The 23,727-nt window shown below is 58.3% G+C and overlaps 2 protein-coding genes across 3 annotated transcripts; both read left to right on the top strand.

The window, feature by feature from the left end:
- The first annotated feature begins 440 nt into the window (after nucleotides 1-440).
- Nucleotides 441-15,946, top strand: PIP4K2C (phosphatidylinositol-5-phosphate 4-kinase type 2 gamma). Its single transcript, XM_055127930.1, has 10 exons — nucleotides 441-716; nucleotides 3,586-3,683; nucleotides 4,486-4,582; nucleotides 5,341-5,484; nucleotides 11,033-11,179; nucleotides 12,029-12,067; nucleotides 12,553-12,666; nucleotides 13,129-13,396; nucleotides 13,658-13,761; nucleotides 14,121-15,946. Exons 1-10 carry the CDS (start codon nucleotides 543-545, stop codon nucleotides 14,199-14,201), a joined length of 1,266 nt encoding a protein of 421 aa, XP_054983905.1. The 5' UTR covers nucleotides 441-542; the 3' UTR covers nucleotides 14,202-15,946.
- Nucleotides 15,947-16,917: 971 nt separating this feature from the next.
- On the top strand, nucleotides 16,918-23,592 carry DTX3 (deltex E3 ubiquitin ligase 3). Of its 2 annotated transcripts, none has more exons than XM_055128603.1 (6): nucleotides 16,918-17,289; nucleotides 18,697-18,761; nucleotides 19,287-19,359; nucleotides 20,169-20,901; nucleotides 22,212-22,429; nucleotides 22,765-23,592. In XM_055128603.1, the coding sequence occupies exons 3-6, from the start codon at nucleotides 19,331-19,333 to the stop codon at nucleotides 22,838-22,840; spliced, it is 1,056 nt and encodes a 351-aa protein (XP_054984578.1). In that variant the 5' UTR covers nucleotides 16,918-17,289; nucleotides 18,697-18,761; nucleotides 19,287-19,330; the 3' UTR covers nucleotides 22,841-23,592. The 2 variants fall into 2 exon arrangements, with proteins under 2 accessions (XP_054984578.1, XP_054984579.1); XM_055128604.1 differs by having other exon boundaries at nucleotides 16,932-17,289; nucleotides 20,150-20,901.
- Nucleotides 23,593-23,727: the final 135 nt, after the last annotated feature.

Genomic DNA, 23,727 nt, shown 5'->3' with positions numbered 1-23,727 from the left:
CCCGGGTTCGATTCCCAGCATCCCATAGGGTTCCCCGAGCACTGACAGGAGTAATTCCTGAGTGCAGAGCCAGGAGTAACCCCTGAGCATCGCCGGGTGTGACCCAAAAAGCAAAAAAAATAAAAATAAAAATAATCCGAGGCTGATGACACGAAGAAACCGGGTAAAACCAGAAGGCGGCGACTCTGTGGCAAAGCAGCTCCCGGCCTACGACGGAGCCACGCCCGACCAGGCCGCGGCCGACCCCTCGCACCGATGGTCACGGTGCCGGAGTACCAGGGTGAGGATGGGGAGCGGCGGGGGAGTGGGCTGCAGCCGACCTGTCCGCTCCCAGCCGGCCCGGGCGCTCGCCGGGCACACCCACCGCGCGCGCGCCGGGGGCGGAGCCATCCCCGGGGGCGGAGCCATTCTAGCCCCGCCCCTGGCGCGCGCTAGCCCGGCCTCCGGTCACGTGACGGCGGCGCAGGTGAGCTCCGCTTCCGGGGTCGGGCGCCCGGATCGCGGCCGGCTCCGGCTTCCCTCGGGCGGGCGCGCGGGAGGCGATGGCGTCCTCTTCGGTGCCGCCGGCCGCCGTCCCCGCGGCGCCGTCGGCCCCCGGGCCGGGCTTCGGCTTCGCCTCGAAAACCAAGAAGAAGCACTTCGTGCAGCAGAAGGTGAAGGTGTTCCGGGCGGCCGACCCGCTGGTGGGCGTGTTCCTGTGGGGCGTTTCCCACTCGGTGAGACCCGCTGCTCGGCGACCCCCCCACCCCGCCCCGGCGCCCGCGCCCCCCGCGCTCCCGCCCCCGAGCCCCCCGAGCCCCGCGCCCTCCTGCCGGCCCCGCGTCCCGGGCTCCGGTCCTGGCATCTCCGGCGCCGCCACCTTTGCCCCGCCCGGCCCCGGCCCTGCGCACCTCGCGCAGGTGTTTCTGCCGCGTCTCCCCTGGCGCGAGACGGTCTGTTGGGACAACGGGGTCTGGGTCGCTTCCTCCTCCTCCTCCTCCGCCTCCTCCTCCTCCGCCTCCTCCTCCTCCTCCTCCCCCTCCTCCTCCTCCTCCTCCTCCTCCCTCTCCCCGGCTCCCTCGTCCCCGCCCGAGACCCAGCCCCAGCCGCGGCCCTGGGCTGAGGGGACCGGCCGGTACCGGGCTCCGGCTGGAAGGGCGTTAGGGGGAGTGGCCCCGCGGGGCTGCTGGTGTGTGTCCGGGTGCGTGTGTGTCCGGGGTGCGTGTGTGTCGGGGACCTGTTCACTTCCCGTTCCACTTTGCTTTCCAGCTGCAGCCCTTGGCTCCGAATCCTCGGCTCTAGAGGAAGCTGCCAGCTTCTGGGACCTTTTTTTTTTTTTTTTTTCCCTTTTTGGGTCACACCCGCGATGCTCAAGGGTTCCTCCTGGCTCACGCACTCAGGCATGACTCCTGGCCGTGCTCCTATGGGATGCTGGGAATCGAACCCGGGTCGGCCGCGTGCAAGGCAAACGCCCTCCCCGCTGTGTTGTTGCTCCAGCTCCTTCCTGGACCTTTTAATCCTGCCTGTCCTTTTTTCTTTCCAGAGGCACAGCCTTTCAAAGAAGCTGCTCCCCCTAACCCCACACTCACTCGGGGCTTATTTCTGTATGCCATAGATTTTAACTGCACCTCCCCTGTTTCCCCCCCCCCCCCCCCCCCCCCCCCCCGCTGAAGTGATGATGTAAGTAGGTGAGGAATTTGGGTCCTGGGGACTCAAAGGTAATGAACTTTAGAAACGGAACTGGAAAGTGATTTGGGGACCAGGAAGAGGCCAGAGAGGCCAGTTCATCTTTGCGGAGGACTCTTGAAGGAAGCTGTCCCCTTCCCGCAGACCTGGAGTGGAAGGGATGCAGTGACCTTGAACGTGCCAGAATGTCTTATAAAGCAACCCCCTGGAATTCTTAGGCAGAGTTACAGAGAATAAGAAAGAACCGTGTTTTCCATGTTGTCCATCTATGGCTTAGAACGTCACGATGGGGGGGGGGATGCCGATTCACTCCTTGAGGTCTGTGGCTGGGCGGGCTTCTCCCTGCTCTCTGGTGTCAGTCTCCGGCTCTCAGGACGGGCACGGCTGATGGGAGCACGGCTGCTTCTCAAATGCACCTTTGAGGTGACTCATCCATCTCTGGGTTCCAGAAGCTTAACAGGAGGGGTTTCCTTTGGGAGAATTCCACATAATACCTGCCTCAGCTTCCTAGGTATGTGTATATTCACATGCACATATATATATATATATACACACATATATATGTTATATATATATTAGCCTCAACACCCACTCTCCAGCCAGCATACACTTCTAGTGTCTCGAATGAAGAAATTCCTTGAGCATATGCCTTACTGATGACTCAGCCTGCTTGACAGCAGGTGACGAGGAGGGGAGCATGAAGAACCACAGCTGAATTTTAGACTGGGAATCACAAGTGCCTTTTTTTTTCCCTTCCCTTCCTGGAGGAATATGTTCTGTCCTCCTTGACTGAGAATTAAGAGGAGCTGGGTTTCAGTGCAGTGGAGGGAATTTAGGTTAGACTGTACTTCCTAACCTCTACTGGACGATCACGCAAGGATGGGGAAGGGATGCATTTATTTCGTTAATAGGTGCATCGGGTCCACTGTGTGCCGAGCATTGTGCTAGCCGGGTACGCAAGGGGTGCAGGTGACTAGTGGTTGTCCTCTCCCTTGAGCTCAGACTAGGTGGTTAATAGTGTGTAGGAAGCAGAGGTTAGAGGCCTCTGATCAGTATGGTGCGGTAGAGGGATACAGGTAGGAGAGAGCTCCGGGGAGTCTCCTGGGAATTTCTTCTACTGTAACTCTTCTCTCCACGGCAGATAGCAGGCTGCAGGTTTTTTTTTTGGGGGGGGAGTGTTTAATAGGAGAGCATGTGATGCTGGCATATTTTGTGCTGTGAATAGAGGCCTAATGAGCCCCTAATGAACTCATACCCTCTGCCTGCCTGCCTGCACACCCTCTGAAACCAGCTGCTCTGTTTCTTTCTTTCTTTTTTTTTCTTTTACCCTCACACCTAAGCAAGTGGGCTGCCAACTGCAGAGAAAGAACCTCCTCAAGAGGGTTGGGAAGGACCTTCCTGTGTGTAAGGCGCCCTCTCTCGCAGGATGCTGACGTTTCTTTCTTGTTGCTCTTGACCCCCTCAGAGTTTGGTTCCCTCTCCTGTGTACTTGAAAAAAGCCTTTTTTTTTCTTCTGTTTTTAATGGAGCATGGAACTGTTTGTCTTGAGAGGCTGGGGTTGACTGAGACTGAGGTGTTGTTTTTTTTTTTTCTTCTTTCTCTAGAATTTCTCACAGCTTTAAAAATAGTCCTGGACTGCTTACAGGGTTTGCCTAATATAAAATGACTGTTGTGAGCATTTAGTTCCGTGGGGGCGTGAGTGTGGGGGACTGTGTGTGAGGGCAGCTTGCCGCAGTCTTCCGTGGGGAGCAGGAGAGGCCGGCCACATTCTCCCACCTCTGTCAAGCACGGGCAGAACCACTGTTGGGAGAGGAATGAGCTTTGAGTCGCTTCTCCTGATGAGATCTCGCCCAGACAGTGTGTGCGTCTCGCCCTTCAGCCCTGCTCACTCGCCTCCCTTTTCTTCTTTTGGGTTTTCAGATCAACGAGCTGAGCCAGGTGCCGCCCCCAGTGATGCTGCTGCCTGATGACTTCAAAGCCAGCTCCAAGATCAAGGTCAACAATCACCTTTTCCACAGGTGGGACTTCCTGCCCTTCTCCTGTCAGCCTCTCCAAGGAAACAAACAACTTGTCCTTTTAAGAGTTAAGATTCGGCGAGGGATGGAGAGATGATATAGTGGGTCGGGCTATTGGGCCAACCCGGGTTCAATTTCCTGACACCACATATGGACCCCGAGACCCACCAGGAATGGTCCCTGAGCACAGAGCCAGGAGAAAGCCCTTAAGCATCCACAGGTGTCACCCAACACCCCTCGCCCCACCCCTGCCAATTCAATGACTTTTAAACTTCGAAACCAATTACCAAATTGTGTGGTCTACACTTCCTTTTCCTGTAGCTTTATAGGATATTTACTAATTTTTCTCTCCTTTAGCCTTCAGTTCACTTGAGTTCCTTCAGTTCCTTGAGTAAATATGTTTAGATCCTACTTCTATACATTTCTGAGAGTGGCACCAAGAAAGGAGTCCCTGGATTCCCAAAGCCCTCCTGTTGAGAGGACAGGCCATCAGAGCAGGGCGGCTCTTGCTGATTTTAGGATGTCTCCACTTTGTTTTGGGAAATGCCGATTTGGTGGACAGAAGATCTTGATTCTGTTTAAGGTATTTGCCAGCCATATAACTAGAGCAGATCACTCAGCCACCCTTAATTATAGCCTCTCCCCACTACAAAATGGAAATAATACACCTTCAAGGTTATCACAGGGTTTGATGATAATCAAATAAGGTCATGTCTGTGAGGGTGCTTTATAAACTTTTCAGCCCTATGTAAATGTAAGGTAATATTGTCGCTTTGTTTTCTTACCACGAAAACCCCTCTTTCAGGGAAAATCTGCCCAGTCATTTTAAGTTCAAGGAGTACTGTCCTCAGGTCTTCAGGAACCTCCGTGATCGATTTGGCATTGATGACCAGGATTACTTGGTGAGAGCCGAATAGTTACTGAGGGTAGTCTTTTCTCAGCAACTGGGGAATCTGTGGGACATTTATGATTGGAGAAATGAAAGCTGAAAGCCTTGGCAAATACAATTCCTTATTTTGTGGTCTCAGACATCTTCAAAAAACTGACGAGGGGCCCGAGAGATAGTACAGTGGTTAGAGCGTTGCTCTGCATGCAGCCAACCTGGGTTTGATTTTTGGCATCCCAGGTGATCTCCCAAGCACCACCAGCAGTGATCCCTGAGTGTAGAGCCAGGAGTAAACCCTGAGCATCGTTGGGTTTCGGTCCCCTGTCAAAGAATATATATATAAATTTTTTCAAAACTGGGGCTGGAGTGATAGCACAGCGGGTAGGGCGTTTGCCTTGCACGCGGCCGACCCGGGTTCGAATCCCAGCATCCCATATGGTCCCCTGAGCACCGCCAGGGGTAATTCCTGAGTGCATGAGCCAGGAATGACCCCTGTGCATTGCCGGGTGTGACCCAAAAAGCAAAAAAAAAAAAAAAAAAAAAAAACTGATGAAAATTTAAACTCTATCCTTGAGAGGAAAATCGCAGAAACAAGAATTTTTACTTTCTTTATCATTCAGTTTGTATTTGGGAATTATATTAAAACCCTTTACGTGGCCTCTTAAATCAGGGCTCTGTCCATTTGCAGCCAGGGTCAGTTAGCCACTCTCTTGCAACAGCATTTTCGTATTCAAGGATGAGGGAAAGAACCTTTGCCCTGTTCTGTATCCCCAGGTTTCCCTTACCCGAAGCCCTCCAAATGAAACTGAAGGCAGTGATGGTCGCTTCCTTATCTCCTATGATCGGACACTCGTCATCAAGGAAGTTTCGAGTGAGGACATTGCTGACATGCATAGCAACCTCTCCAACTATCACCAGGTCGGTCCTCTCTTCAGTCACGTTCTTTCCCTTTTCCTCCCAGTAGGGCGTTTTGCTCTTAAGAAGCCTAAACTTAGGGATGAATTTTTGGGTTTGTTCTTGGTTTTTTTTTTTTTGTTTGTTTGTTTTGCTTTTTGGGTCACACCTGGTGATGCACAGGAGTTACTCCTGGCTCTGCACTCAGGAATTACTCCTGACGGTGCTCAGGGGACCCTATGGGATGCTGGGAATCGAACCTGGGTTGGCCGTGTGCAAAGCAAATGCCCTACCCGCTGTGCTATTGCTCCAGCCCCCGATTTTTTGTTTTCTTCTGGTTTAGGGGTGATACTGGTAATGGAGGCTACACCCCTTTCTGTGCTCACATGCACAGCATGCTTCTAGCCCACTAAGCTTTTTCTCTGGCTCTGATTTGATTTGATTTTTTTTTCTTTTTTTTGCTTTTTGGGTCACACCTGGCGATGCACAGGGGTTACTCCTGGCTCTGCACTCAGGAATTACTCCTGGCGGTGCTCAGGGGACCCTATGGGATGCTGGGAATCGAACCCAGTTGGCTGTGTGCAAGGCAAACGCCCTACCCGCTGTGCTATCACTCCAGCCCCCTTCCTGTGATTCTTAACGTGTCGGTGAGCCAGTGCGAGGCCCTGAAGGCTGTGCTGTTTGGACCTTGCAGTGCTGGGAATTAGCTGGCGGCCTCCCAGCAGTGCTCAGGGAGCTCCAGGGCCACATAGATGGTTTTCTGGGGCCTCTGGGGCTGTACCCAGTAGTGCAGGGTTCCTGGTGGTGCTGGAAGATTAAGCCAGGGTTGTCTGCACATGCAGATCGTGTGCCTTACCCCCTGTCCGATCATCTCTTGGCTTTTTTATTTTGATTTTTCACTGTTCGGGGGCCACACCTGTTCCTGGCTTCCTCCTGGCTCTGCGTTCAGGGATCACTCCACAAGGGCTGGGGGACTATTTTGGGTGCTGGGGATCAAACCCAGGTCAGCTACATGCAGGGCAAGCACCCTGCCCCTGTTCTGATTTGTAAGAAATAAAAAGTGGCTAGACTCAAGATTCCTCCATTGAGCCCCATCCCTGGCCCTGAAACTAGAAAATTAGAAAAAAAAAGAATTGCTCTATAGGTGTAGGGAGATGGCCCAAAGGGCTTCTGCAGGGTTAGGAAATTGGCTCAAGGGCTGGAATGCATATTCTTTCCTTGTGGGAGCCTTGGGTTTGCGCTCAGCACCGTGCAGGAATAGCCACTGATAACTGCCAGGTGTAGCCCCCAGACAAAACCAAGCAAAAAAAGGGCCTCTTATATACCTACTCGGAGATGACCAAATAGAAGGGTTTAAGTATGTTCCTTCTCACTACTCTGGGTTAAAAGATAAAGAGCACACTTGCAGCAAAGTGTAAAACGTAGACTAAGTATCGGTTCTCTCCTAATGCCATCTATACTGTCAGGAGTAAAGGCCGTTTGGGGAGAAAGTCAGGATAGTGCACTGTCAGGGGCTAACCATGCCTGTATCCAGCCTCTGTGGGATTCGGGAAGCTGCTCTGTCTTCTCAGATTTACTTGGAGATTGCAGTTCCTGAAATATTTCAACGGTGATTACGTTGTCTAAAGGGCAGGGAGATAACTCAGAGGGTTAGTACGCCCGCTCTGTGTGCAGGAGGCCTGCTTCTCCAAGCCTCACCTAGTTAGCAGCCCCTAGGCACCAAGATGGGAGAAGTCCCTGAGAAATTAACTTTAAAAATTAATAATAATAATAATAATAATTATTATTATTATTATTATTACCTGAGTACCACCAGATGTGACCCCAAACTCCTCTACTCCAGAAATAAACAGACATAAAGACATCACTTGAATGTATGTCTGGTTTTTTGTTTTTGTTTTTTTTTTTTGCTTTTTGGGTCACCCCCAGCGATGCACAGGGGATGCTCCTGACTCTGTACTTATAAATTACTCCTGGCGGTGCTCAGGGGACCCTGTGGGATGCTGGGAATCGAGCCCGGGTCGGCCGCATGCAAGGCAAATGCCCTACCTGCTGTGCTTTCACTCCAGCCCCCTGAATGTCTTTCTACTGAAGAAAAATCTCAATAAAATCAATGGGCAAGAAATAAAAGTTCCAAAAGGTCTCTGTTTTGGTCAATAAATATTAGTAGGCCCTTACATGTATAGAAAGAAGTATAGAAATACAAGATTTTAGAAAGTGTAGAAATAATGAAAGTATAAAAAGACAGTTGGGTGTTCATTCAGCAACAGTTGGGAAGCAGAAAAAGAACCAGTTCCTTGGGGCTGGAGCGATAGCACAGCGGGTAGGGCATTTGCCTTGCACGCGGCTGACCCGGGTTCGATTCCCAGCATCCCATGTGGTCCCCCGAGCACTGCAAAGTGTAATTCCTGAGTGCAGAGCCAGGAATGACCCCTGAGCATTGCCGGGTATGACCCCCCCCAAAAAAAAAAAAAAACCTATAGAAGTGAGTGAAACAGTCCCAGTCCCTTAGGGATCTCTCGTTCTCATGATAGAAACCAGGAAGTGAGTATTAGCACTCAGTAAAGTGAGTCCACAGCACAGAATGCTCTTGGGCGGGGGCGGGGGGGGCGGGGGCGCGGGGGGATAGAGGGAGAGCATGCCATTCATCCGGGAAAAGTGACGCACTTCGGAGCCTAAAGAGACGTATTCGGAGAGGAGTGTCATAGGAGTAGATTATTTGGTGGGAGGAGGCAGCGTTACACCCGGCAGTACTCAGGGCTTACTCCTGACTCTTCCCTCAGGTATCACTCCTGGCCAGGCTTTTGGGAACCATATGGGATACCGGGGATTGAACTCGGGTCAGCCGCATGCAAGGCAAACACCCTACCCGTTGCACTACCTCTCCAGCCCTGCAGGAGTAGCATCTTGAAAGCTGCGTCGGGGTTAACTGTTGAGTGAGGTCCAAGAGAACATTCTAAGCTAGGGAAAGTAGCGCTTGTGCGGGCACAGAGCCGTGAGAGAGCTTGACGGTGAGGAGTTTTCAGGAAATCGTTGTGACTGGAATACGGTGTTGGGGAAACAGGAACCAGATGATGAGGGGTTTTATAAGAACTTGGACCTCTGTTCTGAAGATGGGGTGCTGGGAAGTGATATATAGGTCATTTAGATATGTCCCTACGACAACACTCCTACCAATTATTTTGGTAGGGAACGATTTGGGGCCTTACCCAGTGATTCTCCACAGCTACTCCTGACTTTGTGCTCAAGGGTCACTTATGGAAGCACCTGGGGGCTCATAATGTGGTGCAGGGGATTGAATCAGGGCTGGCGGCTTGCAAGGCAAGTACCTTAACCTCAGGACTATTTCTCTGGCCCTGTATGGCAGCATTTTAGAGGATAGATTCAAAGGGGAATACTGGTAATAGAGATCATTTTATTTGAGTTTTGGTGTCTCCCAAGCAGTGTTCAGAGGGGCCTGCGGCCACTGCTGGTGGTACTTGGTCATCACCCAGGCTGATGTGCAATGCTTGGACCTTGTGGTGCTGGGGACCGCCAGGGCAACACTGGTGGTGCTCAGGAATGCCATGCAGTGCCCGGGATCAGAGTCGCTCCCTGTGCATGCAGGGAATGTACCCTGCACACTGAGCCTTCACCTCATCCCGTGGAGGTGAGAAAAGAGAGGCCCTGGGGGAGTGATGGCAGTGGGAATGGAAGGGAAAACCCCCTGAGAAGAACGGAGGGAATCGAGGCAAAGATGCTTCCATATTCCTGTTCTGGATTAATTCAGTAGCCGTTGGGAAGCAGGAAGCAGGAAAAGGACCAAGTGTTAGGAGAGAAATGGTCGAATGGAGGGTGTCTGTGGTTTATCCTGATACAGTTAATCTAGTCATGGGTGTGTTTGGCGTTTGGGAAATAGAATCAGAGAAGTCTAGGTGAGAGTGAGAGGCGCACCAGTGGCAGGTAAGGCTATGACTCGAGATTATCAACGGGAAGTATGTGGCGTGAGATGAACAGAAAGTTAAGGTCAGAAGCTAAGAAGCAAGGAGGGAGAGGAATCTTATAAAGGAGACCAAGAATAGACAGACACTTTTAATTATGCTTGACCTACTTCATTCCGTATAGGATTTGAGGACAGGATAATTGCAGAAGAATGGTGTAATGGAAACTCAGGGTAAAGAGTGTTGCTGTGTTGCTGTGTTTTTTTTTTGTGTGTGTGTTTTCTGCCCTCCCGCCATCCCCCCCCCCACCGGGCCACACCCGGTGGTGCTCGGGGACCATGTGGTCTGGGCATGGAACCCGGATCTCTGCATGTGAAGCATGTACTGCAGCCCGGAGAGTTGGTTTCACAGGGGCTACCCTGCTGGCGATGAGTCAGAGGGCGAGGCCAGTGCAGTGATTCTTAGCCTTGGCATTTGCGTGCTTTGGCCTCATCAGCTCGGGGGCCACCAGTGTCATACTCAGCAGTGGTGGGAGCCCAGAAGGCACATGCAGCGCCAGCCATCAAATTGAGGGCCTTGTGCATGCTGGGCTGATGCGCTAAAGCTTGTGCCACCTCCCCAGCCCCAAGTGAAGAGAGTTTTGTTGGTTTGGGGGCCACCGCCGGCAGTGCTCAGGGTTTACTGCTAGCAGGGCCCAGGGGACCCTACAGTGGCAGGGACTGAACCTGGGTGAGCCACTGGCAGGCGACCTGCCCACTGTACTGTCTCTCTGTGCCACTAGTGGTGAGTCCTTAGTAGAAACGTAAGTAGTATCAAGTGCCACCCAGCTGAAGTATGACAGTGACCCGGGGGATTTGACAACACGTGTCGGGGAGAGGGCGGTGTAGTGGGACTTCAGAGGAGGAATGAGGGTATAAATCTGGTTTCATTTGTTGAAGGTATGAATGGGAGATAGGAAATGGGTCAGTTGCTGAATAATATTTCTGAGAAATACTATTTTCTGAGGAACATAAAGAGAAGTAGGCAGCAATAGTGAGAGATGGGGCCCTGAAAGGTAGATAATTTAAGGACCTGTATTACATGCCATCAAGCATACGTGGGGAATCTAGTGCATGAAGAAACGATGCACTACCATAAAATAACTTCATAGGTAAATGTAATTTCTTTGGGGTATTTCTTTTGCTTTGGTTCGGGGGCCACACCTTGCGATGCTCAGGGGTTACTCCTGGCTCTGCACTCAGGAATCGCTCCTGGTGGTGCTCAGGGAACCACAGGGGATGCCGGGACTGAACCTGGGGTGGCCGCATACAAAGCAAGTGCCTTACTTGTTACACTCTCTCTCCCGCCCTGCTAACTGTCATTTCGAGTCATGTTTCTGTGACTGCTGGCATAAAGGGGCCTGAAATAAGGATTAATGACACGGGCGTTCCCGTCTCCGAGATTGAGGAAGGAGAGAAATCATTTTAAGGTGAAGAGCCAGGACCCGAATGAAACGCGGCTGAGGAGGGCGGCTTTAGAAAGCCCCCGCCACCCTGGGTCACCTCTCCCCTTGAGCTGTGCTGCCCCCCTCCGGACTGGTGGCGTGTGAGTCCCACTGCAGGCTGCCCGCGGAGTGGCTGCTTAGCCTCCCGCCCTCTTCCCTCCCACCCCAGTATATCGTGAAGTGCCACGGCAGCACGCTGCTGCCCCAGTTCCTGGGCATGTACCGAGTCAGTGTGGACAACGAAGACAGCTACATGCTCGTCATGCGCAACATGTTCAGCCACCGCCTTCCCGTGCACAGGAAGTATGACCTGAAGGTAAGGGGCGTAGTGCTCGGGGCCGGGAGGCGGGGGCTCTGAGGGCCCGAGAGTGGTGGTGCACGGCATGATTCAAAAGTTCTGCCATCCTTTGTTGGGGGCGGGGGGAGAAGGGCGCTGCCAGGACTCCCGGCTGCGAGGCACTGAGTGAATCGTTGTCGTTGGGCATCACATCTGGTGGTGCTCTGGGGTTCCTCCCAGCTCAGTGCTCAGGGCTAACTCCTAGCTGTGTTGGAGAGCCGCCTTGCTGCGAGTCAACTATGCACTCGGGTCCCTCGCGCCGTCCCACCGCTCCTGCCTGGTTCATTTTATTTATTTCCTTTTGTGTGGGCGGGTCGTGCTCAGGGGACCCGAAGGCATTCCTGGGGATGCTTACCAGACCAGGCCGGGGTTGCAGAGCGAGACCCCAGGATGCAGTGCCGTTCTGAGCCTGCAAGGGTGGGGACCGCGAGGGCCACTCTGGCAGTGCTGGGGACCTCCGGGGCGACACCCAGCGATACTTCAGGGCCCGTGGGATGCCAGAGACGGAACCTGGATTGCCCGGCGTGTGCCCAAACTCTGTACTGCCTCCCAGAGTGGTTGGTTTGCTCGGAAGGCGGCTGCAGGTTGGGGAGCCGTCTCTTTTGTTTTTTGGGGTTTGGGGGCCACAGCCAGTGGTGCTCAGGGGCTACTCTTGGCTCTGTGCTAAGGGCCCTCACCTGGCAGTTCTTGGGGAGCCATATGTGGTGCTAGGACCAAAAGGGGGGGAGCATGTGCAAGGGTGGCGCCTGGACCCCTGCACTGTCTCTCCCGCCTAGGAGCTGGGCGTGTAAGTGCTCGTGTTAACTTGCTCTTTGGGTCTCTTTGCAGGGGTCCCTAGTTTCCCGGGAAGCCAGCGATAAGGAGAAGGTAAATATTAATTTCCAGTGACAGGTGCGGGGCGGGGAGGAGGTGTGGAAGGGGCGTCCCAAGGTAAAGCGGTCCAGCTCGGCAGTTCCTTGTTCTGATCTAAACCACCCACAGAGAGGTGGGGGACTTGAACCGATGGCACGGACAGGCAGAGGGAGCAGAGGGGACAGCAGCGTGCTGGCTTGCGTTGTCGGTGGGGTGGCGCCGTCCAACTAGAGAAGCAACAGGCTTCCCCATTCCCTGTCATTCTCGGTCTCTCGTACCCAAATAGCTGTTGGTGACGAAGAGAAGTCACCCTGCGGGGGCCTAAACTCCATAAGCAGTTGGCGGCTTAGCTGCAGTGAGTCTGGGAAGCGGCTGGGGGCGGGGACAGACCTGGGAGCAGCGTCACCGAGGGACGGACCAGAGTCTGTTCTCGGGGCTTTCAGAAGCGGGCTCTTCTCGGAGGCGGGACGTGTCCCCACCGGCATCCGTTCCCTTCCCAGGTGAAGGAGCTGCCCACGCTGAAGGACATGGACTTCCTCAACAAGAACCAGAAGGTCTATATCGGGGAGGAGGAGAAGAAAGTCTTCCTGGAGAAGCTGAAGAGGGACGTGGAGGTGAGGACGGGGCGCTCTCGGGAAACGCGCGGCTCCTTCCTTCGGCTGCCTGCAGGACAGCTGTCCCTCTCCGCACAGTCTTCTTCTTCTCTGGGTCCTTGGCCAGGTGGGGAATTGGGCTCGAGGTGGGAATAAACCCCCGAAACCCAGACATAAGAAGGCGGGGCCAGACTCCCAGCCCTCAAGTCTCACTCTTAAGGGGCCCCAGGGCTGGAGCGGTAGCACAGTGGGTAGGGCGTTTGCCTTGCATGCGGCAGACCCGGGTTCGATTCCCGGCATCCCATAGGGTCCCCTGAGCACCGCCAGGGGTAATTCCTGAGTGCAGAGCCAGGAGGAATCCCTGAGCATCGCCAGGTGTGACCCAAAAAAATGGGGGGGGGGCCCAGAGTCAGGGGCGGAGCTAGAAGGAGGGTCGGGGTGGGGAGCGGCGTCCCGGCGTGTCTGACTGGTCAGGGGCCTCAGTTCCTCGTGCAGCTGAAGATCATGGACTACAGCCTCCTCCTGGGCATCCACGACATCCTCCGGGGCTCGGAGCCGGAGGAGGAGGGGCCCCCGCGGGAGGAGGAGCCCGAGGGGGACGGCGACTCTGGCCTGGCCGGGCCCCCCGCCCTGGTGGGCTCCTACGGCACCTCCCCCGAGGGCATTGGCGGCTACATCCATTCCCACCGGCCCCTGGGCCCCGGCGAGTTTGAGGCTTTCATTGACGTCTACGCCATCCGGAGCGCCGAGGGTGAGGCAGACCTTGGCGGTGACGTGGTGGGGAGGCGGGTGAAGAAGCTGGCGAACTTTCTAGAACAGGGCTGGGGTGGGGTGGGGGTGGGGGCTCATTGGTAAAGTGAACAGACACAAATGATTCCTGGGGAGAAGAAACTGGGACTAGTCCCACTCTTCATTATGTTCTCTCTCTTCCTCTCTCTCTCTCTCTCTCTCTCTCTCTCTCTCTCCCTCTCCCTCTCTCTCTCTCTCTCTCTCTGTCTCCCCCTCCCTCCAGGGGCCCCCCAGAAGGAGGTGTATTTCATGGGCCTCATTGACATCCTGACACAGTACGACGCCAAGAAGAAGGCCGCTCATGCAGCCAAGACTGTCAAGCACGGGGTGAGCGTTCCTGGCCTGCCCTTCCCGCCACGATGCTGCGGAGGCTCCTTACAAGAGCCTCTCCATGCCAGGGGCTGGAGCCATAGTACTGATGAGAGGGAGTTTGCCTTGCACGTGGTCGACCAGGGTTCGATCCCCGGTGTCCCATATGGTCCCCTGAGCACTGCCAGGAGTAACCCCTGAGCAACACCCGGAGAGACCGAAAAAGCCAAAAAAAATAAAGCGTCTCATACCAGAGCAGAAGGGTGGCAAAAGGAAGGAGGAAGGGGTGTGGGGAGGGTCTCGAGGAGGATGAGGTCTGGGGGTGGGGGACGGGGAGGCTTGTGGCGGGACCCTAACGGTGTCGCGACTCCCCACAGGCGGGGGCGGAGATCTCTACGGTCCATCCTGAGCAGTACGCCAAGCGCTTCTTGGACTTCATCACCAACATCTTTGCCTAGGAGACGCCTGGGCCCGCGGGGGCGGGGCTCCGAGAGGCCCGAGGGACCGAACCGATTCCGGCCACTATTACTTTCTTCCTCCTTTGCTAGTTCCGGCTGCGTGCCACTTCCATCTCCCACTCCTCGGCTCCTCCTGGACCTCAGACGTGCATCGTCCTTTCTCCCGTCTGTCTGTCCAGCTGGTACCCTGCCCCGCCCCACCCCACCCCCCAGTTTTGCTTGCCCTACTAGTGTTAGTGCTGCCTCTGTCCCAAGTGCCTTGATCTTTGTAAAACGTCCTCTCGGTTGGAAGAGGAGCTGGGGGCAGGGAGTCATTCGCCCCTGGCTGATGGCTGAGCCTGCCTGCAGCCGCGACTCGGCGCGCACTGTGCTCTGAGTTTCGCCGAGAGCGTCCTAGACTCCAGTGCGGCGGGTGGGCTTCGGAACACTACAGACAGGGTGCAGGCACACGCCCGGGACGGGCCTCGGTTGGTCCCATATGCAGGGCGGCCGCGGGCAGAGTGGTCGGCAGAGCGGCACCTCGGGGAGAGGAGGCCTGAGAGACACGGGTGATGAGGCAGCTGTTCGGAGAAGGTCCCTGCAGGTTCCGTTACCCCCACGCCCTCCCCTCTACTTCAGGCGCAGGGGCCCGGGGCTGGCCAGGGTGCTGGGGCCCTGATGCATGTGTTTGCTGCTGCCCGTCACTACCACGCCACGCCCAGCACAGCTGGCACCCTCCGTGGTCTGGGGGGCTTCCGGACGCAGAGTGGTGGGCCCAGGTTGGATTTCCTCTCCCCCTGTCTAGCCCTCCCTGACACTTTCGTCCCGGCTGCAGGGAATAGCTCTACCCGGTTCTACCCCGGGCATTTCAGGAGAACGGAGAACGGAGGAGGTCTGGGGCGGGGGGGGGGGGGGGGAACCTCCTCTCCTCCCTGGAAGTGTGTGCCTGGCATGCTCCCCTCCCCCTCCCCTTCTCAAACCCTTGCCCCAGTTGTGTTTGTTACTCCGTTCTCTTCTGTCCCGCCTTAGATGGCTACTGTTCTCCGGGGACAGATGGCCTTGTCATCTCACTCTCCATCCCCAGAGAGGAGTCGAGCCATAACCCAGTCCTCCCGCCCCCTCCAGCAGCCCCCTCCAGCAGAGCTGCGTTGGATTTAGCATGCTACCCCCCCCCCTCCAGGAGAGGAGCCTGGGATGGCGGGTCCCCTCCTCCCTTCCCGCCAATGCCCTTGGGGCCAAGGCAGCCGTCCTTTTTGCTGCCTCCTATTCCCTTGAGACTTCTCCATGATTTTCTGTTGGTTTGTTTGTGACATAAAGAGCGGGACCAGCAAATGACCAGTGGTGACGGTGACGCAGGGTTCTTGCCCTGTGTCTGGCCGGACTGATCTGGCTCACAAGAAGGCTCGGGTCAGAGAGGGGATTATCCCTCTTCCTCTGTCTTCTACTCCAAACGTTTTTTTGAAGTAAAAGACAAGTCTCCATAGAAGGCTTGAGCCCCACACACTATCTCCCTGCCAGGGGCTTCCTGGGTCCTGTCCGTTCCAGCCATACCTTTCCCCCTGTTGAATGCAATAAAACTCCACGACACCAGCAACCGTTCTTTAGACATGGGTTTTTCTGACCATGTGGCTGATGTATCATGAGTGGTATGGTCTTCCTCATTCGTTGCTTCTGTTTTCATCATTTTTATTTTATTAATAAAAACAAAGGATGTTGTGTATTTACTCCCATTGCTGTCACTACATAAATAAATTATTGAATTCACATTCCTTGACAGAAATGCTTCTCCTTACTCCCATGGCCAGGGTGCTGGCACTATATGAAAAATAAATTATTGAATCCAAATTCCGTCACCGAAATGCCTCTCCTTGCCCCAGCGGTCGGGTGCAGACGAATTCTGAGCTCTTAGGGTGCCGGGTTCCTGAGTGAGGACCTGGGTCCCGGACACACAGCTTTGAACCAGAGTGACTTCAGGGGGGTGTGCAGGGACATGGAAAGGCCTGTAACTTTGTGGGAACCCAGCAAGTCGGGGGCCTGGGAGAGTGGAAGAGTGACCTTCCTCACCCTTAATTCTGGGCTTGACCTCCCGTCTCAGGGAAGGTGAGCAGGCCTTCGCTCATGACCTAAAGGAGAAGGAATTCCGCGTCCCCCAGCGTCCTGGGAACGCGGTCCTCAGTCGGGAGGGCGGGAAGGGTGCCGCGGGGTCCTGGGAAAGTGAGGGAGAGGGTGGCGGAGGGGCGGCCGGCGCGGGGGGAGGCTGGAGGCTGCCGCAAAAACCTGGCTGGCGCGGCCGGGGACCGAGCCGGCGGGGGCGGGGACTGCGCTGATGTGGGAAGCTGGACCGAGCGCAGCTTTTTTTTTTTTTTTTTTTTTAATTTTTCCCCTTCCTCTGAGCGTTTTTAACTCTTGGTAGGCTTGCCACCCCCTCTCCCAAGGTTTGTTTTCCCTGCCCGCGTACCCCTGCCCGCGGCAGAGGGAAGGGCCCTTGGGATGCCCGTGTAACCGCGGGGGTCACAGAAGGTAACCCAGGGAGGAGGCAGGGAGGCCGCTAGTTGAGGCCCAGGGTTTTGTTTGCTGGAAGCAGCCCCTGCTCTCGACTCCGACTCTGCCCGCCCCACGGTGTTCCTAAAAGGCCCCTCCTGCAGTCCAGGGACGGGGGTGGGATGAACTGCGCCCCCCCCCCAGCTCCCTGTCCGCCCCCGGGGACGCTGGCACCCCCCTGGGGCCACCCGCTCCCAAGAGCGAGCTGCCACCGTGCCACCAGCGGGCCGGGCCGCGGCGCCGCTCCCCGGGGAAGGGGCCAGGAGGGGCTCCCGGGGCGGCGCGCGGGGGCCGCACCCCCACCCCGCGGGCCCGCCGCCCCCTTCCTGCCCGGACGGGGCCCAGCCTCCACCGTCGCCTCGGGGGCGGCCGCGCAGGGGGCTCGCGCGCCAGCGGGGGCGGCGGAGACGGGGAGGGTGCGCCGGCCCGCCTCCCCCCCCCGCCCCGTCCGCACCCCTGCCCGGGGCCCCCACCCCGGGGTCTCCCCCCTCCCTTGTTGCTAAGGCCCAGACCGTCATCCCAGCAACAGCCTCAGTCATGTGACCGGCAATGGCGGCGCTGAGGAGAGGTAGGTGAGCCCGGCGCCCCCCACACCCCCCGCGCGCGCCCCCAGACCCCGCTCGCGCCCCCCGCGCGCCCCGCGCCTCCCCGGCCGCCCCCTCCCCGCCTCCGTCCCCCCGCGCGCGGCGCCGGGGGCCCCCTCCCGTGCCCGGCCGGGCGTCTCCCTGTCACCCTGCAGCCGAGGCCTCTTGGGTGGGGGGGTGGGTGGCAGGCGGGGGGCGGGGGGTCCCGGGGCCCGCGATCGGCCGCCGAGCGCTCCCACCCCGCGGCGGGGCTCCGGGGGCTCGGGCCGCGGGGAGCGGAGGGGAGTTGGTTCCGGGTCGAGCCCGGCTGGAGGTCGTGGGGGGAGGGGCGGCTGTCTGGCTGGAGGGCCGGGGGGACCCTGCTCCCCCGCCACACACACACACACACACACACACACACGCGCGCGCGCGCACACACATGCACGCATGCATGCACGCACACACGCACACACACACCCCGCGCGGGGCCGCCTCCAGGGAGGGACTGGCCGGCCCGGGCTGCCCCGGAGGCATCCGAACCCCAGTCTACACCGTGGCCCCGCCTCCTGCCGCCGTGCCAGCGGGACTGGGCGCTAAGGACGCCGCCTCGGGTCCGGGGAGCCCGCGGGTGTGTGTGTGTGTGTCAGTGTGTGTGTGTCCGGGGGGTGCTACCGGCCGAGATGAGGCTCCCGGGCCCGAGCTTCACTTTCTGGATCGCCGGAGGTGCTCCCGGCATGCAGGGGAGGTGCTCCCGGCGTCCAGGGGGCCGTCACGGCAGGCCGGAAGGAGAGCAGCTCCCCTGCACATCCCAGAATTGAGGTCACACGCGCGGCCCCTCTTCCCTGCGGAGCCGCCCTTGGAGGGGGCTCGGAGCAGGCTGTGGAACCGAGAGGTCTCCAGGCTCCTCCCGCCCAGCCCCTGCCCGGGACCCTCCTCCGGCCGTCCATCCCCCTCCCTGAAGCTTGCCCGGTGGGCCTTGCCCCCCAGTGCTGGGTTTAAAGGTGACAGAAGCCGCCCCTGGCAGGGGATGCTGCCACTGTCTGCAGGGGAGGGGCGTTGGGGGGGCTGCGCCCTCCCTCCGGGTAGGGGCTGAGTTATGTGGAGCAGGGTGAGGCTCTGGGAGCATCGACCCTCCTGGTCTCAGGGCTGCAAGGCAGGTGGGCCGAAAACCCCTCCGGGGTGAGCTGCCCTGGCTCCCTTCTCCCCGCCCCTGCTCTCCCTGGAGGCGCGCTTGGGGAAGGGAGAAGAAAGTTAGCGGGTGGAAGTTCCTTCTGTGCAACTCTTAGTTAGGATGGACTCTGCTGGTGCAGGAGCTCTGCGGGAGGGGAGAGGAAAGGAGAGGTGGCTTCCTGGGCGGGGTGGGGGGGATGGTGACCTCATGAGCCTTTCCCGCCTCTCCCCCCAACCCCCAGTTCTGGTCAGCTGCGTGGGCAAGTAGAGAGATTTCTGCTTCCGTGGCCGTCCATGGGCTTGCCAGGTATCTGCCTCCGCAGGGGAATCTCAACTTTCACCTTCACTCACCTCCTCGGGCCGAGGTCACCAGCTGGGCGGGGGCTTTGCCTGTGGGAGAGGCACGTTTGATCCCGGGACACCACAGGGTCCCCTCCACCACACCTGGCGTGACCCCTCCTCCAACTCGGAGCCCCGTGTTGCCCCCCCCTTCTGGGTGTACTCCCCCTACCAAAAGAAACAACAAAAAAAATTGCTTTCTTGGGGCTGGAGTGATAGCACAGCGGGGAGGGCATTTGCCTTGCACACGGCTGACCCGGGTTCGATTCCCAGCATCCCATAGGGTCCCCCGAGCACCGCCAGGGGTAATTCCTGAGTGCATGAGCCAGGAGGAACCCTTGTGCATTGCTGGGTGTGACCCAAAAGGGAAAAAAAAATTGCTTTCTCTCCCCATGTCCCAAGTATTCTGGGTTCTAGTAACTTCCATCCAGGTTTCAGGCAGGAGCGCGGCACCGGCTTTCTCACGTCCCCTTCCTCTCTCTCCCCCCTCCAGGTCACACCACGTACAAGTAGGGAGCTGGGACAGAGAGAGCCTGCATGCCAATTCTAAGCTCTTCAGGATCAAAGTGAGCAAACAGGAGGGTCCAAAAATCCCCTCCCTGGGGCTAGAGCGGTAGCACAGCGGGCAGGGAGTTTGCCTTGCACGCGGCCGACCCGGGTTTGATCCCCAACATCCCATAGGGTCCCCCGAGCACCGCTTGGAGTGACTCCTGAGTGCATGAGCCAGGAGTAACCCCTGTGCAATGCTGGGTGTGACCTAAAAAGCACAACAACAACAACAGCAAAAAAATCCCCTCCCCTTTAAAGAGCCCCATTGGGGCTGGAGCAATTGCACAGTGGGTAGGGGCATTTGCCTTGCACGCGGCCCACCTGGGTTCGATTCCCAGCATCCCAGAGGGTCCCCTGAGCACCGCCAGGGGTAATTCCTGAGTGTAGAGCCAGGAGTAACCCCTGTGCATTGCCGGGTGTCACCCAAAAAGAAAAAAAAAAAGAAAAAAAATTAAAAAAAAAATAAATAAAGAGCCCCTTTTCAGCCAGAAGCAGGGAGGGCCGGGTTGTTTCTCTGGTCCTGGGGGCGCGGGGGGGGGGGGGGGGGGGGCGGTGGAAGGTGACCCACCCACGTGACACCCTTGCTCGCCTGAGATGCTCCCAGTAAAGTGAGAGAAGCTTTCCTGCGCTTCTGTGAGTGCCGGGTTCGAGAGGGCAGAGCAGGGGCAGGTGAGCTTGGGCAGGTGCCGGGGTGGCCCCAGAGAGGCGCGGGAGGAGAGCGGGCTGGGAAGGAACCGGAAGTTGGGGGCGCCAGCGTGGGTCCAAGCGGGGACCCCGCGCCCTGAGTCCCTTTCACCCTGGGGGCAGTGTCGTTCGTCCTGTCCAGAATGGCAGCCTGCGGAGGCACCTGCAAGAACAAAGTGACGGTCTCCAAGCCCGTGTGGGACTTCCTGAGCAAGGAGACCCCCGCGCGGCTGGCGCGGCTCCGGGAGGAGCACCGCGTGTCCATCCTCATCGACGGCGAGACCTCAGACATCTACGTGCTCCAGCTGGCCCTCCAGGGGCCCCTGCCCGCCGCGCCCAACGGGCTCTACCTGGCCCGCAAGGCCCTCAAGGGGCTGCTGAAGGAGGCGGAGAAGGAGCTGAAGAAGGCGCAGCGGCAGGGCGAGCTGATGGGCTGCCTGGCTTTGGGGGGCGGGGGCGAGCACCCTGAGCTGCACCACCGCCCGGGCCCGCCCCCTCTGCGCGCAGCGCCGCTCCTGCCCCCCGGGGCGCGGGGGCTGCCCCCGCCGCCGCCTCCCCTGCCCCCTCCCCTGCCTCCCCGCCTCCGGGAGGAGCCCGAAGAGCCCGAGCGCACCTGCCCCATCTGCCTGGGGGAGATCCAAAACGCCAAGACCCTGGAGAAGTGCCGGCACTCCTTCTGCGAGGGCTGCATCACGCGGGCCCTGCAGGTGAAGAAGGCCTGCCCCATGTGCGGCCGCTTCTACGGGCAGCTGGTGGGGAACCAGCCCCAGAACGGGCGCATGCTGGTCTCCAAGGACGCCACCCTCCTGCTGCCCAGCTACGAGAAGTACGGCACCATCGTCATCCAGTACGTCTTCCCGCCCGGCGTCCAGGGGGTAAGAGCCTGTCCCGACCCTAGCGTTTGCCCCCACGCCCCCTCGAGCGGACTCGCCGAGCCAGGACCTCCTCCGGGTGCCCATGAGCAGTGCTCGGTAGAGGGGAGACAAGCTTGCAGTCTCCTGGGGTCCCTTCCTTTCCCAGCGGCCGGGGCCTCATTTTCCTCCCCCCAAATCCCAAGGCGCAAGAGAAAGGAACTGAAGACTGGTTCCCCGCGGCTCTGGGGTGAGGTGGGGGCGGGCGGAGCTGGAACGAACCAGCCCCTCCTTACCTGGCTGAGAGTTGGGGGGACCCCGGTCTGGCCGACTATGGGAGAAACAGGAGTGGGCCAAGGGCTCCAGCTGTTTCCTTGCTTGGCCCGAGTAACTGTCGGGCAGGGAGAGTACAGGGGGCACAATGCTTGCCTTGCAGGGCCGGAGCGATAGCACAGCAGGGAGGGCATTTGCCTTGCACGCGGCCGACCTGGGTTCGATCTCCGGCATCCCATAGGGTCTCCCCAGCACCGCCAGGAGCAATTTCTGAGTGCATGAGCCAGGGGTGACCCCTGTGCATCGCTGGGTGTGACCCAAAAAGAAAAAAAAAGATGCTTGCCTTGCATGCGTCCTGGTTTGATCCCAGACATCGCATATGGTCCCCCAAGTGACCCGAGTCCAGAGAAGGAGCAGAGCTAGGAGTAGGCACTGAGCATCATCAGGTATGGGCCGCACTCCCACACCCCCTGCAAGACCCCCTGCCCGTCTCCAGTCCTGTCCGTAGAAGGGTGAGGAAGCTCCAAGGAAAAGTGATCGGGAATTAGAACAGGTTCAGAAGATCTGGAAATGTCTGTTTGTTTGGGTTTTTTTTCCTGCTTTTCTGGTCACACCCGGCGATGCACAGGGGTTCCACCTGGCTCTGCACTCAGGAATTACTCCTGGCGGTGCTGGGGAACCATATGGGATGCTGGGAACCGAACCCGGGTCGGCTGCATGCAAGGCAAACGCCCTCCCCGCTGTGCTGTCGCTCCAGCCCCTGGAAATGTCTTTAAGTGCAGCGGGAAAGGCTGAAAGAGAAAAACGATTCTCCATCTTCTGATTTCTGCCGCGTACCTGCCACCACCCCGAAGACTCTATTTGTGGTCCCACTGGGACTTGAAGGATGGGCAGGGCAAAAAGGATCTCTTAGCAATAAGGATTTTGTCCGGGGAGAGGCTGCCGGGCCCTGGCGCCTCTCCTTCCTCGGGGGGCTGTCACTGCCCTGTCGGCGTGAGCTGCGGATGCGCGGGCAGAAAACAGGCCGGGCTCACGGCCCCCCCTGCTCCCCTCCTTCCCAGGCTGAACACCCCAACCCAGGGGTCCGGTACCCTGGCACTACCCGCGTGGCCTACCTCCCAGACTGCCCCGAGGGCAACAAGGTGCTGACCCTGTTCCGGAAGGCGTTTGATCAGCGTCTCACCTTCACCATCGGCACGTCCATGACCACAGGGAGACCGAACGTCATCACCTGGAACGACATCCACCACAAGACCAGCTGCACAGGGGGACCCCAGCTGTGCGACCCTCCTTCACTCCCCCCCTCGGCCCCTCCCCCCTCCTCCTGGACCACCTCCCCTCTCTCTCTGGAAGCCTCCCCCACCCCCGCCCCCACCCCCAGGAGAGGACCCCCCTGCAAACTATCCCGCCCTTTCTCCCATCCCAGTTTCTCCTACACTCAGCCCAGTGGACCCCGATTAACCGACAAAAATAAGCAGAACTGGGCTAAGTTATCTGGGGTTCCCGTGACCTGCTGGGAAGGCGGGGGGGGGGGGGGGCCGGGGGCCAGGGCTGGGCACCCCCTTCCCCCTCCTCCAGGCAGCCCACCTGACTCTCCTTTCTCTTTGCTGCTAGGTTTGGGTACCCGGACCCCACCTACCTGACCCGGGTGCAGGAGGAGCTGAGAGCCAAGGGTATCACGGATGACTGAAGGCCGCCCCCCCTCTGTCGCGGCCCCCCTCTGTCACGGCCCCCCCGCTCTTCTCCTCTACTGGAACCCAGCGGGAACCTCTGTTCTCCCTTTCTCCCTCAGGGGAACCCCCCCAACACACACACACACACACACACACACACACACACACACACACACACACACACACACACACACACACACACACACACACACACACACACACACACACACCACCCTCCCAGGGGACCTGACTGCCGCCAGGGGGGAGGGAGTTCTGAGGTGGAGGGCACAGTCCCCGCCCCTGTCCCCCCCCCCAGGCCTAGTGCTTCGTGCCCCGAGCACCGCTCCCTCTGGCAGAGCTGACGTCCCGGGCTCCAGCCCCTCCTCCCCTGTACAGACTCCCTCCTGCCCTCGGCTGCTTCTGGTATGTGCTATGCTCCAGTGACTAAGCCGGCAGGACGGGCGGGGAGGGCAGGGTCCTGCACCCCTCCCTCCCGGCCGCTCTGGCTGAACTGTGGGGCAGAGGGAGAGGAGTGGGGCCGCTGGACCTCCTCCCCCCATGGAGCCGCCCTGTGTCTCCCCCAGAAAGCCCCCTGCCCCCCCACCCCCACCCAATGCCCTTCCCCTGGCGTTCCCCGGTCTCTGTCGGTCTGTCTTTCTCCTGCTCTCCTCTCCTCTGCCCCTCTAAGAGCCTCCTTCCCCCTGTTCTGGAATCGCCGCCAGACTGTAGCTTTTAATTTAATAAAAATAAAGTAAAATATGCAACTCTCTCCGCCACACCCGTTCTGTTGTGTGGAAGGGATGGAGGGGGGGGGAGTGGAGTGGGGAGCAGGGGAGGGGGTGGCGAGGGGGGGAATCCCCGAGCGCATCGCCCCCGCCCCCTCCCCTCCCCAGCCTGCCTCCCG

This window comes from Sorex araneus, chromosome 2 (genome assembly GCF_027595985.1).
Source record: "Sorex araneus isolate mSorAra2 chromosome 2, mSorAra2.pri, whole genome shotgun sequence".
Classification (NCBI taxonomy): Eukaryota; Metazoa; Chordata; class Mammalia; order Eulipotyphla; family Soricidae; genus Sorex; species Sorex araneus.
The sequence above is the reverse complement of the archived record's forward strand: the minus strand, read 5'-3'. Positions and strand labels throughout refer to the sequence as shown.